This window comes from Anas acuta, chromosome Z, assembly GCF_963932015.1.
Source record: "Anas acuta chromosome Z, bAnaAcu1.1, whole genome shotgun sequence".
In the NCBI taxonomy this organism is placed as follows: domain Eukaryota; kingdom Metazoa; phylum Chordata; class Aves; order Anseriformes; family Anatidae; genus Anas; species Anas acuta.
This window is the reverse complement of record NC_089017.1, coordinates 4,029,898-4,042,226: the sequence shown is the minus strand read 5'-3', so window position 1 is coordinate 4,042,226 and position 12,329 is coordinate 4,029,898. Positions and strand designations below refer to the sequence as shown.

General features: G+C 50.1%; 1 protein-coding gene across 1 annotated transcript in view; it reads right to left on the bottom strand.

The window, feature by feature from the left end:
• LOC137847971 (ubiquitin-conjugating enzyme E2 R2) overlaps positions 1 to 5,513 on the bottom strand; it is a 51,376-nt gene extending 45,863 nt beyond the window's left edge. Inside the window, exon 1 of the mRNA XM_068666718.1 lies at positions 5,146 to 5,513. Within this exon, the coding sequence (XP_068522819.1) occupies positions 5,146 to 5,322 (177 nt within the window). The 5' untranslated portion in view covers positions 5,323 to 5,513. The remainder of the gene's footprint in view (positions 1 to 5,145) is intronic.
• Between the last annotated feature and the right edge of the window lie 6,816 nt (positions 5,514 to 12,329).

Below are 12,329 nucleotides of genomic sequence, written 5' to 3'. Positions count from 1 at the left end.
GCCTGTATTTTCAGGTAGCAACAGATTGGCAAATCATTATCTGCCTTCAGAGCATACACAAGAATCCCACCTGGCTGAGAGAAGCCCTAGGGGAAGAACTAGGAGCTGGCTGCCATCATTACCTTGCCTGCTGCCTCCTGAGGAGAGGCAGCTGCCCTGAAGAAAGTGGTCTGGAGGGGTCTGTGCAGCCCACAGGTGTAGCCTGCCAAAAATCTACATGCAACAGCACAGCAAGAGTCAGTCAGGCATTTCTTAGGCCTTTGAGCCAGAGATCATAACTGTGCTTAGTGTCAGTGAACCAGCATCAGGAGCAGCATCTTCCCTCCCTGTTTGCAGATGGCTTAGCTGTTCTTCCACTTCGGGGACCGCCAGCTCCACATGGGAGCTCTTGAGACCTGCAGCAGCAGTTCCACGTTCTGTTTGTAAGCAGTTCCTTGCCCCTTAGTTGCAAACCTCTGCTTATTAGCATCAATGATACCTAAAGGCAACAAAAATTGAAAATTAAGTACATGGCGAGAAATTCTCTAGGATCTTGCGATTCAGAGGCTTGTCGAAGTCAGCTTTTGTGCAGACAGTACCACACATTTTTTTCTTGGCATCAAGGAGTATTTTTGTGAAGTTAGAATTATGTAACTGGTAGAACATTTAAATGCTCAAGAAATTTCTATTTGCTTAATTCCAAGCTTTCTGGGCACTGGCCTACAGTACCAAATTTTTAAACATGGCACTCATTCTTGCTATCAGACAAGTGGGAGAAAGTTCTGTATTGATCTCCTGCTCTGAAAAAAAATATTTCCACATATTGCAAATTGCTTTGAATTCAAGCAAATCCCTTGGAAGAAGCTGAGATACAACAATACAGAACTCAGCGCATGGTGAAAGACTTACAAAAACCATGGAAAACAATGCCTCAGCCCCCAAATTACTTGCGAAAACTGAGCATAATGCTTGCTTTCCCCCCACACCAGCTTATGTGTCAAGACTTGCTCATTCAAGTAGCAAAAATACCTTTTGAAATAAATTGCCTTAAGAAAAGAACTATCAAACAGCAACTCTAACAATACAGCTAATTTTGCTTGTTTCCTTTCATGTGAGGTATACTCATTTTCATCTACCCAGCCCAAATCACCTCTGAAGGAGCTTTTAATATTGACTCTTGCTCTACATTAAACATGCCTCTCGACACAGCATACTTGGTCAAACTGTGCTTTTAGGCAGTGCTACGTGATTAATAGGAAATTTTACAAACAGAAACTTTGTTACCTACACATTCACTGAGGGGTTTGCTCACGGCCTAAGCAGAACGCTATTCAACTATGAAATGAGAAAACTTGCATTTCTAAAAGACAAAAGTTGTGCTGCACAGGTACAACTGCAGCAAATGTACAAAGCTTTAAGTAAGCCACCAGGAAGCATGTCCTAATAGTCCTGCTACTGTCCTGAGAGCATCACTTTATTAAAACACTCAGCAGTTTATCAGTCCCCAGGCTTTGAAGGCTCAAGCATTAAAGTATGACATTGATTTCAAAGCAGACTGAGGGACACACTACCCAGAGACCTACTGGCAATTGATATGGCAAAAGTTTCACCATACAAAAGCCTCAGCCACTGATATCTATCACAACTAGCACCTATCACCACCAGACTGCAGCTTAATAGCCTCTGTTGTACTGCTTAAATGCAGCAGATGTGGAAAAAAGTGACTTGAGGTGGCACAAACAAACTGTTTACACTCAGTTCTGCGGACTACAGTGCAATCTGCTCCTCCACTACACAGTTATTGTCTGCAAAGCCAGAGGAACATATTCTCATAATTTCAAGAGCAATTCACATCTAGTGCATAGCTCAAGAGCCTGATACAGAGATCTGTTCCATCACACCACGTTCTCCCCAGCTGAAGAAACAACTCCATCTATGACCTGGCAGGAAACATTTTATTCTGAGAAGTCTTCCCTTTGTCATTCAAAAAAAAAAATCAACAGCTGAGTCAGCTGTGAGGAAATCATACCTTAAATACCCTAGGTCTACCCACCTCTCTCCTTTAAGCAAGTTCTGAATAAGTCAGGGACCAAAAATTAAGTTCACCTACTGCGATCAAATACCTGTAGCCCAATACAATCGACTTAGGCCAGAATGCTGGCAGAAACTTTGGTCAGACAACTGACAGGAACTGCTGGACAGACATTTGCTCTCATCCTGGGACCTCTTTGCAGGACTTAACATCACTATGTGCTACTGTTGTCTCCCCAGCAGGGAACGAGAGGTAACCGGTGCACGAGACAGCTCAACTCCTTCCTCGAGGGTGGTCATCTGGAATTCAAGCAAAGGGTTGCCCAAAATGTTATTCCCAGTCAGTAGCCACAGAAAGTCACTAAATAAGCCAGAGAGTGATGAGGAGAAGATAGCCATGTAGACATGCCTGGATTCATGACAGCCTCTGCTGCAGATGTGCGCCTTCAGCTAACTGCATAATGGGGACAAGAGGTTCAGGACTGCTCTGTCCCACCCCAAGCTCCATCTGAAACAGTCGTTTCCAAAAGCTCCTGCCCTATTCCTCCAGCTGAGAGGTCCTGAACTACAAAGATCTGCAGCAGAACCAAGCAGGATAGAGTAGTTGATGATATAAGCTTAGCAAAGATCAGTTGTTAAAGTTTTCAGAAGTCACTGGTTTTATTATGGCCTGCACTAAGGTACTGGTATTTTAAAAGCACTAAGCAGGGCATGTTTTCTGCTCAAATTTATCAAATGATACAGCTGCTGGATTAACAGCTGAAACCAGAGTCGGTTGAAATGTTAGACCAGCTTTGAACAGCAGTGGCTCCTCTCAAAGAGGTGCAGAGAGAACACTTCGCTCATTTCAGTGTATTCAGCTAGTCCAACAATCCATCGAGAAAGGTCGTATTTCTCCAAGAATAAATGAGGTGCCAAAAGCTGATGTTACCAGTTCTGAAAGCTTCATGACCATGAATCAAGCATTTGTATTCCCAATCAAGCATCGCTAACACTTCCTTTATTAAAGTCACTTTAAATGCAGGTGTTCCTCAAAATATCTGCACTTAACCAAAATATTTTGTACTTTTCTTCCAGCCCCTGGCCTCGAACTACACTTCAAGCAAGTGGAAGAAAATTGTCAAACCCTCATTGCCATGGAATTCTGCACAATTACACAATGTAAGTTTTTATTTTTGCTATTATTTCAAATTCTACTTACCTAATCTTAGAAAACTAAAAATGTAGAACAGGATAAAGTAAGATATTTAATTTATCAAGCCAAGAAGCCTTAAAGATAGATCAGATACTGATTTGAAGTAGCATTCACCTCAAATCTATGAGTATGTCATGAAGTTAACCCTACCAAACAAAGTTTCAGTCTTACCAGTCTTATCTCTAAAATGTTCACTAAGCCAAGCCTAACATACCCTAAGGTTTGCCTTAAAGGCTCAATACCAAGAAAAGTCAGGAACTTCACAATCAGGACAACAGGAGTCCTTCTGTCTTGGGAGAAAATTTGGGTCTAAGACTGCTTTTTGAGGAACTGAGAATTTAGGATGTTACCAAAACAAAACAACCAGGCATGGTTCCTCATAGAGAAGACATCAGGAACTGCATAGGACAGGCTCTGGTCACACTGCCTGAAGGGAATTCTCTGCTGCAGAGGGGATGGAAGCGTCATGAGACCTCCCACTCTCAAGTAGGAGAATAATTTAGAGGAAGGGCCCTACATACAGATCAGGGACACCAAACAGCAAAAGAGCCATCGCTGTCACAGTTCTGGGGTAAGATAACACCGGCACTCATGCCAAGATCTGCACTTGCTAGAGGCACATCCTCAAGACATTTCACTGGCTGCTTCAGCTTTCTTTCCAAGAACAATTACAAACGCATGGACCAGGCGACTCCTAAACTAAATATTTTGACCCCTTCGTGATGTCTCTGAAAAAAATGATGACTAATCCCAGTGCAGGAAGAGGTGGCCAGTCCATTCCGATGTAGAAATGGCCCAGTTACCAGTCCAGGACTGCAGGGACTTCCTGACAAAGTAATAATGGAGGTGAGTCTAAGAATATACATATCACACCTACACGAGTAAGCCAGCCAACTCATTACAAAAGGAAAGCCTCGTGCCAAAACCTTCCCTTCCTTCCAAACAATGAGGCCGAACTGAACGTGACTCAAATCCATTATTCCCCCAGCTACAGGTTATTTTGGTTTTGTGGGACAGAGTGCTTAAACCCTGGTCCAGAGAGGCCAAGAGGCACCGAAGATGCGCGTTAGCCAAGCAAAGAGATCCCCCGAGCTTTTGTTTGGTTTGACAGAAGCCAAAGGGCTGGCGGGCAGGACAGGGAAGATATTAAAGGTACTGCTAAATCCTGGGAGATAGGACCTGAAGGTGACATGGTTTTGCCAGAGCCCAAGTGGCCACGAAGTGCAGAGGGATGCCCAGCACAACACATCCTCCGCTTCACCAAAGGCTTTTGTTTCTTTTAAGGAAAACGTGCCGGCCTCCTTTAACTCCTGCTCCTCTCGGGCGAGGAGGTGCCAGATTTCTCGCCTTCTGCATTTACAAGAGGGGAAATAACAACCACCAAAGTTTTTTTGGGCTAACAGGAAGGTCGAGAGGAATTGAAAGCGGTTATCTACCTTCACCCACGGAGCGCTGCCGTGGCCCTCCGAGGGCCGGCCTCTGAAGTTTGGGGAGGGAAGGGACAAAACCAGAGGGGACAAAACCTCCCCAAAACCCCAAGGCAGAGCGCTGCAGCCCCACCAAACCCCGACAACAACACCACAGCCCGGCACCCCCAGCCGACCGTGGTGACCATGGTGGTGGTGGTGGTGGGGTGGGGGGGGGGCTTTAAGTAAAAACACAGCGAGTGGGTTAAAAACATGGGGGTGAAAAAAAAAAGCAGAAAATAAAGCAAAACAAGGCCGGGAGCTGCGGCTTCGCCCCAAAACCCCCCCCGGGGGCGAGGCCCCGGGCCCGGAGGGCTCCCAGCGACCGCCGGGGGGCGCGGCCCGGCGGGGGGAGGCCGGGACCCGCCGGCGGCGACAAAGAGGCCGGGGAGGGGTGGGGAGGGAGGGGAGGGACGGGGACAGGGGAGGGGGGCGGCGGTGCCCGAGGTGCCGGGGTCCGTCCGGGCGGCGTACCTTGAAGTACCCCCCCTCGTAGAGGGTGTTGGGCGGCCCGAAGATCGCCACCTCCCAGTTGTAGAGGTCGGACTCGTCCACCAGGGTGATGCGGAAGCCCTCGACCGGCTCCTCCTGCAGCGACTTCAGCTCCAGCATCAGCGCCTTCTGCGAGCTGCTCATCTGCTGCTGGGCCATGGCGCGGCCCCCGCCGCCTCCTCCTCCTCCTCCTCCTCCTCTTCCTCCTCCTGCTGCTGCTGTTGCTGTTGCTGCTGCTCTGCCTCCTGCTGCTGCTGCTGCTCCTTCTCCTCCTGCTCCTGCTGCTGCCGCCCCTGCCCCCGCCGCCCCAGCCCCTGCCCCCGCTGCTCCTGCCCCGCCGCTGCCGCCCCGCTGCCCCCCGCCCCGCCCCGCGCTGCCGGCCCCCGCCGCCGCCACTTCCTTTTGTGACGGCGCCCGCTCGGCGCTGACCTCAGCGCGCCGGGACACGCCCCCTGCCCCGCGTGGCCACGCCCCCTCCCCCTGTGGCCACGCCCCCTCCTCCCTTACAGCCGCGCCGCGCTCCCCTCTAGCCACGCCCACCCCCCCTCGCGTGACCACGCCCACATCGGTTTGACCACGCCCACTCCCCCACCGTGTGGCCACGCCCACCCAAGTGAGGCCACGCCCCCTCTCCTTATAGCCGCCCCTTCCCGCGGCGCTCACGCCCGCTCCCCGCGTAGCCCCGCCCCGCTCCTTTAACCACGCCCCCGAACTCGTTCTTAAAGGGACAGCACCACCCCCCGCTCCTCTCGCCCCTGCCCCCCCCTTCCCCCCCAGCGTGGCCGCCATGTTCTCGGTGGTGGCTGCTGGAGGGGGAGGGAGGAGCAGGAGCTGGGGAGGGGAGGGGAGGTGTTTACCCACAGAGGCTGTTGGGCACAGAGGTTGTTTTGAGAAGTAGCCAAGTCTGACCCAGCACCCCACAGCGATCCCCAAACACCCAACAGTGACATCAAAGCCGTGCTCCCATAGACATCAGTGCTGTTTACACAAAACTCCACAGGTGCACGAGGTGCCACGGCCAAAAAGTAGCTGGGTTCCTTCCCCCCATCCTCCCGAGGGGCAAAGACACCCCCAGGGCCACAGCGGTGCCCACCACAGCTCCACACACGGTGCTGTGAACTCAAAATCAAGGCGAAGACCTCAGAGAGTGCCTGCAAGCTCGTGTTCCTCAGCAAACCTTTATGGAATCAGAGAACAAAGCGATGATCCTGAAGGAGGACAAGCAGCACAGCACAACTGCAGATGGCACGAGTCTGGGTCTCGCTTTTGGAAGCGTTAATGCACGCACCTGCCTGTCAGCATATGGGGCCACTCAGCTGCTTGCAGCGTGCCTGGCACGGGCGCACGTGTGAGCTGGAAGTCTTTCCCCGGCCAAGATGGGAGAAATAATGAGGAGGTAACACGGCACCGACAGGGAAAAGTTGATGTGTATTACCTGATACGGAATTAAAGTGGTTCTAACGAGGATAATTTTAATAGTCAAATGCTATAATGAGTTCTGAATTACTTGTAATGTCCCCCAAAACATCAGAGTTACTAGAAGGCTATTTCTGCTCTCTGTGTATTTGTGGTTAAATAAAAACTGTGGATGAAGGAATGTAAAAATCATATAATGCCTTGATGTAAAACTGTGGCATTGGATTACGTGGAGTCTAGGGATTAAATGGTAAAGGACCTTGAGATGCTGCAATACAGAGAGAGATTGAGGAATGTTTACTTTAGAGATGAGATTAATTAAAAAGATCAAAGCAGTCACAGGAACCAAGAACAACAGGGCACTCAACAGGGACTGTCCAGAAAGTGGGAACTGATAACAGGGAATAGTTAACTTCACTGGACTGTGGGACTCTGTGCTGCAGTACGTTACTCTGCCCAGGACTCAGTCCTTAATCCATTTCTGCTAGGCATTGCTTTCATCATTCCGCACATGGCAGAGTTTCTTCACCTTGTGGTGGCCAAAGCTCCTTGGACAAACAGCCTGGAGAAGGTGTGCCTGACCACCCCTCCACCCCTGTGTAGCTTCACCCCCTCTGCCTTTCCTCCACCACCACACGCTGCTTTCCCACCCTGCGGACAGCCCTAGGGGTAACCATTAGACCTGTAGTCCACCTTTTCCAGACCCATGGACTTTCCTGAATGTGTGGGATAGCTGTCACAGATCTGGTGGTGATCTGGGGCAGCCTGTGCTGCAGGTGGACTCTAAAGGCCCCTCCTGGCACTGGCAGCCATGTCTCACTCCCCAGACTGTGGCCCTGGGAGGAGGCAGCGTGCTTGCCCCGTACACCAGCTGTTACCAGGACAAATTTGCCATTGTCCCTGTGGCAAGCACAGCTTGCTCCCTTCCCTCCTCCTGCCACTGCTCTCCTTGTACTCCACCACCTCTTCCAGCTCTCCCCAAGGAGGCCCCCATCACCTTCTCCAGAGATGCTCTGTAGCCAGCACCAGTGCCTGGTCCTGAGCCTGTGGCTGTAAAACACTGGCACAGGTTTGCAGAAAGCTGTTTAATTCTGTTCTCACGCCTTCAGCCTGTGGGCTGGACGTCTGGATCACGAACACTTCCACATTGCTTGCGTGGCTGAGAAGCTGTTTGTTGGAGGAACTCTGCAGAGGTCAGGCTGTGTCATGCTGGGAATATTTTTTGCCAGGAGCTCAGTCCCATATTATTTACATCTTGGGTTGATGGAGTTAATGTCTTGACGATACGGGATCAGGCTGACTGGCAGGACATGTGGGCCAGGAGCTGAGTGCTCCCTTGGTGGCAGGTGCTTCCATCACTGCTGGCTTTGGCCACCCTTCTTAGTGCCTCAACATCTGGGCCACATCTGGAAGGGCTGCAGGCACGGTGCTCTCAGCAGTGAGAGAAAGCATTTCAGCTCTGCCTGTCACGTCCCATCCATCTGCAACGAGTCTCTGGCTTCATCCCACTTCTTTCCAACCCAACAGCCCCCTCCCAGCTGCCTCATTACTGTTCCCTGCTCCTCAAACCCTATCAGCCCCATTTATGCCTCCATCCCCACCTCCCAAATGTCCAGGTTTAATGTTATGGACAATATCGTTCCCAAACGACTCAGCACCCATTTCCAGCCACCCCTCCACATGCTCTGCTCTCATTGTGGATGAGTCCAGGGAAGCACCCAACCCGGAGAGCCACACCGTGCCATTTCCCACTGATGTGACAGTGCAAGGATTTTCCTGCACTGCTTCGTTAACACCATGTCCCAGCTTCTGAAGAAATGTGGCTTTGCCCAGAGGACAATATAGGCATGATCTGAACAGCTGGAGCCAAACCCTTTTGGGATAGTGCTTGCCCCTATTTCTGTGGTAATTGAAAGAGATTTCCTTGCAGCCAGCCTCCAATGCAGGCTGAACCAGCCCAATGGTGGGAAGGATGGGAGAAGCAGAGTTTGTCACCATTCAGGACTTATCTCCACCTGCTGCCTGTCTCGAATGTTAACGAAAGAGGTAATCATGCAAGGCAGAAAGTAAAGAAAACCCTGGTGTATTCAATAGGGCAGGCTGAAAAATTTCCATCAGGCCTGCTTTTAGAGAGAATACTGATTTTTTCTCCTTTTTTTTTTTTTTTTTCTCTTTTACAAAAACATCCACTTATCACAGAAAATAGAACCGATTGAAGAAACGGAGTGTTGGGAAGCCTGGGCACTGCTCTCCCACAGACAGGCACTGCATGCCAGCACATGGGGTTCTCTGTGTGGTATGCTCTGCCTCAAACTTGTTCTCTCTCCATTTTTTATTTTTATTTTTTTTTTTGAAGGAGCAGCTTTGCTTTTTGGCCTCAGAAAAGGTGAAATAGGGTTTGGTATAGGGATGTGTGGCTCCAGGAAGGAAGCCTCAGCAGCAGAGGAGAAGGCTACACGTGCCATTAATCCAGCTCTCAGACGAAGAGCTGGTCTCTGTAAACTGGACCTCGGATGCCACTGGTGCCTTAAGTAAATCTGAGATGAAAACTTCTCTTCAAGCCCTTTCTGCTTTGTTCTCATCATCTATATTTAATATCTCTCTTCCTCTTCTCTTTCCTCCTTCCTGAGCGCCGCATTTATGAACAACGACAAACTGAGAGTTAACTCCTCTGCTTAGCAACAGCAGAAGTCTGCCACGGGAGCTTTGGGAAGGTGAATGCTGCCTCGGTGTCACACTGGGGGTTACTGCCCTGTGAGCTGGCAGAGAGAGGGCACAAGAGGTGGGAAAAGAGGGCAGGCCCCACCTACGCTGCTCAGATCCCAGGGCTCAATCAATTTGCATGATTTTCTACAGAGCTTTATCCAGTTTATTTCCTGAGTGGCTCTGAGGATGAGACATCTGCGTCTTCCTCCGGGGAACAGGACCAGACTACGCTAAAACACGAAGCCATCTCCTCTCCTGCTGCCTTCTCCCTGCTCTGCTCCTCTGCTCTGGCGAGGCACTGGCAGGGACCCAACTTGGGCTTGAACACTATCAGATGGATGCTATTGTGATAGAAAAGGTCAGGCAGGGGTAGGAGCTCTGCTCAGCTGCCCTAAGAACCACTTGTAGCCCCTTGGTACCTCAAAACAAGGACTTGAGGACTGTGGGACTTGGAAACAGTGCAGGATGCGTGGAGGTCCACCTTGTTGCCTTCCTGCACCATGGCAGTATCCGCTTGTCCTAAGCGGGCCCAGACCAGTGCTTCCAACCAGTGCTTCCTATTTGCTCAACCTGCTCCTTCAAACTCCACAAATTGGGGATCAGCTTGCTTCTAGGCTTGCCTCACCTCCCAGTTAGCTTTCTTGCTTTCTTTCTTGTTGTTTTTAGGTCCCCCCTACCCCAACTCATACCTTGGTTCTTCCAGGCCACTGTGAGTACAAAGAAGACAGTGTGGGGACTAGATTATTTCTTCCATCTCTTTCCTGAAGTGTTGTCAGCTGGTGCAGGTCTCCAGCCGTGCTTTGCAGGCTAGTTTCTCTGTCAAGGAGAAATCAGTGATGGGGGAACATGGGCATTTCTTCTGTTGTTTGCACCTGAAACCTTGGTCCCAGCCCAGAGGGCAGTCCAGCACCATGGTACGGAGCTCAGGCCAGGCAGCAAAGCCCCATTGCCAAGAAAATTTTTCCGCATTAACTCCCCAAGCATCTTGTGAGAGGAATCAATGTGCAATCCTCACCTACATGTGGCCTGGATTCAGAGAACAGGCCCAAGTGCTCAGGGGAAGCGACTGTGAATCTCTGAGGATAAAAGTCTGTCCACAATTCACCTTTTAGCTCTGTTTCACCTAAAAATGGGGCAAACGCATCCTCAGGCAGAACTCATCACAGAGATGAAGAGATGTTTTCAATAGGCAGTCAGCGGCATCTGGGTTAACAGGAGCCTCATGCATCAAAGTAGCCACCAGCAGAGAAGTGCAAAGTTTGAAAGATTCAGAACAAAGCAAAGGAAAAATGAAGTGAAGAGAAGGTCTTCAGTATTTTTTTTTTATCCTATTTGATTTGCCCTTTCTCCTGCTTGTTTAAATTTGAATGGAATAAAGTTGTCTTTTTTTTTTTTTTTCCCCTTTCAGGTCTAGTTTGTTCTTTTAAAATGGATGAAGTCCATCACAGGGGTTTGATAAAAGAGTGCCATGAAAATGCCTGCTGCTGCTCTCATTCAGCTGATGAATAAATTATAAGCACATTACAATGCTATTTCAGCTGTGATTCCCGGGCCCGGGGGTGGGTGCGTGTGTGACGGCTGTGACCTTATGCCTGTCAGACAGTGGTTTGCATTTCCAAAGAGTTTGTGTAACCCACTGTTCGGGTCATCTTACACCTCCTGTTCTGGGCTCGGTGTGCAGAAATAACTGAGTCTGCTGGACCTGCTGGCTGTGGGGACAGTCCTCCAGCTGTGCTGGCAAGTGTTGTGGTCCACAGAGTTCCCTGATATGGTTTCTGCTCTCCCAAGCAGCCATGTGAGGGGTGTGACACTTTGTTGATGGGAATGTAACTGAGGTGTCCATGCGGTTCAGTTTCTGTGCTGGGAGCTGGACTTTTAGGTTCCCTGAGGAAGGACTGACCTTTCCTCCAAGGTAGGTAGCCATCAGACCTGGCTATCCCTGGTCCTGGGGATAGCAATAGCAGCATAGCAATGCACCCAGTACCCCACAAGTTACAGAAAGGTGTGGGCAGGATCAGATCTCTGAGCAGAACAGCAGGTGCTGGACTTCCCTGCAGTTAATGACCTCTGGTTTTCTTTGCATATATTGTAGCTTTTACTTGGCCATCCACACTTTGTCAGACGGAGAGCTTGAAGCAAATGGCAGCTGCAGAAGCAGGAGGTGAGAGGGGTGGGTGTGAAGGCACAGAGGGGAAGATGGGGTCATCTTCTGCCAATAGCTCCATGAAAATGCAATGCTAGTCAGGCTTAGCTGAGGATGCACAGCTCAGGTCCTGCCCAGGACCTTTTGGCCTTTTTGTGACCGTTGTCACAATAAATATGAACAGATTCAGAAGAAGGAAAGCAAACTGCAGCATAAGCAAGAAGCCCCAGGCACAAGCAGCAGTCTTGGGTGGCCAAATGTCTGAGAGACTCCCTTGAGCAAGAAGGTCCAGAGACCGGTCAGGAGGTGTTCCCTTAGAGACTCCACCTCCTAATTCCTAAAATGAGAGGTTTCTCTAAAAAGTGTTTGCAGGGCTCATATGGCAGATGCAATATCTCACTGGTCTGCACCCATGAGCACACTGTGAGCTCTGGAAAACACTGTGGGGGGTATGAAGTCCTGCTCAGAAGCATTGGGCTGGACATAGAGGAAGATCATTGCAATGGCCCTGCACGCTGCTCCATGCATCCATGCGTGGCTGGGAGGAGGCTGAACATTCCCGCAAGAGCCTGAATCACCACCAAGGTAATTAATGCAAATTTCCCAAACAAGCGAACAAGTCTGGAGAAGCCTGGCCTGAACACGCTGAACGGTGCAGTCATCTTCACCCCAGGGCCTGCAGTCCCTTGCAAATCTGGGAAGAGCTTCTAAGGGGTCTGGAAAATAAATCAGCCAGAAAACCACTGGTCTGATCTCACGTGGCCTAAACCCTCCAGTGCTGTCCACTTGGGAGAGCAGTGCTCATGCAGCCTGATGAGAAGGCCACGAACAGACAGGGGCCTGATCACAAGCTTGCAAGGACAAAGGCTCAGGAGGCAACAGCTGGAGGTTGAACCCCTGG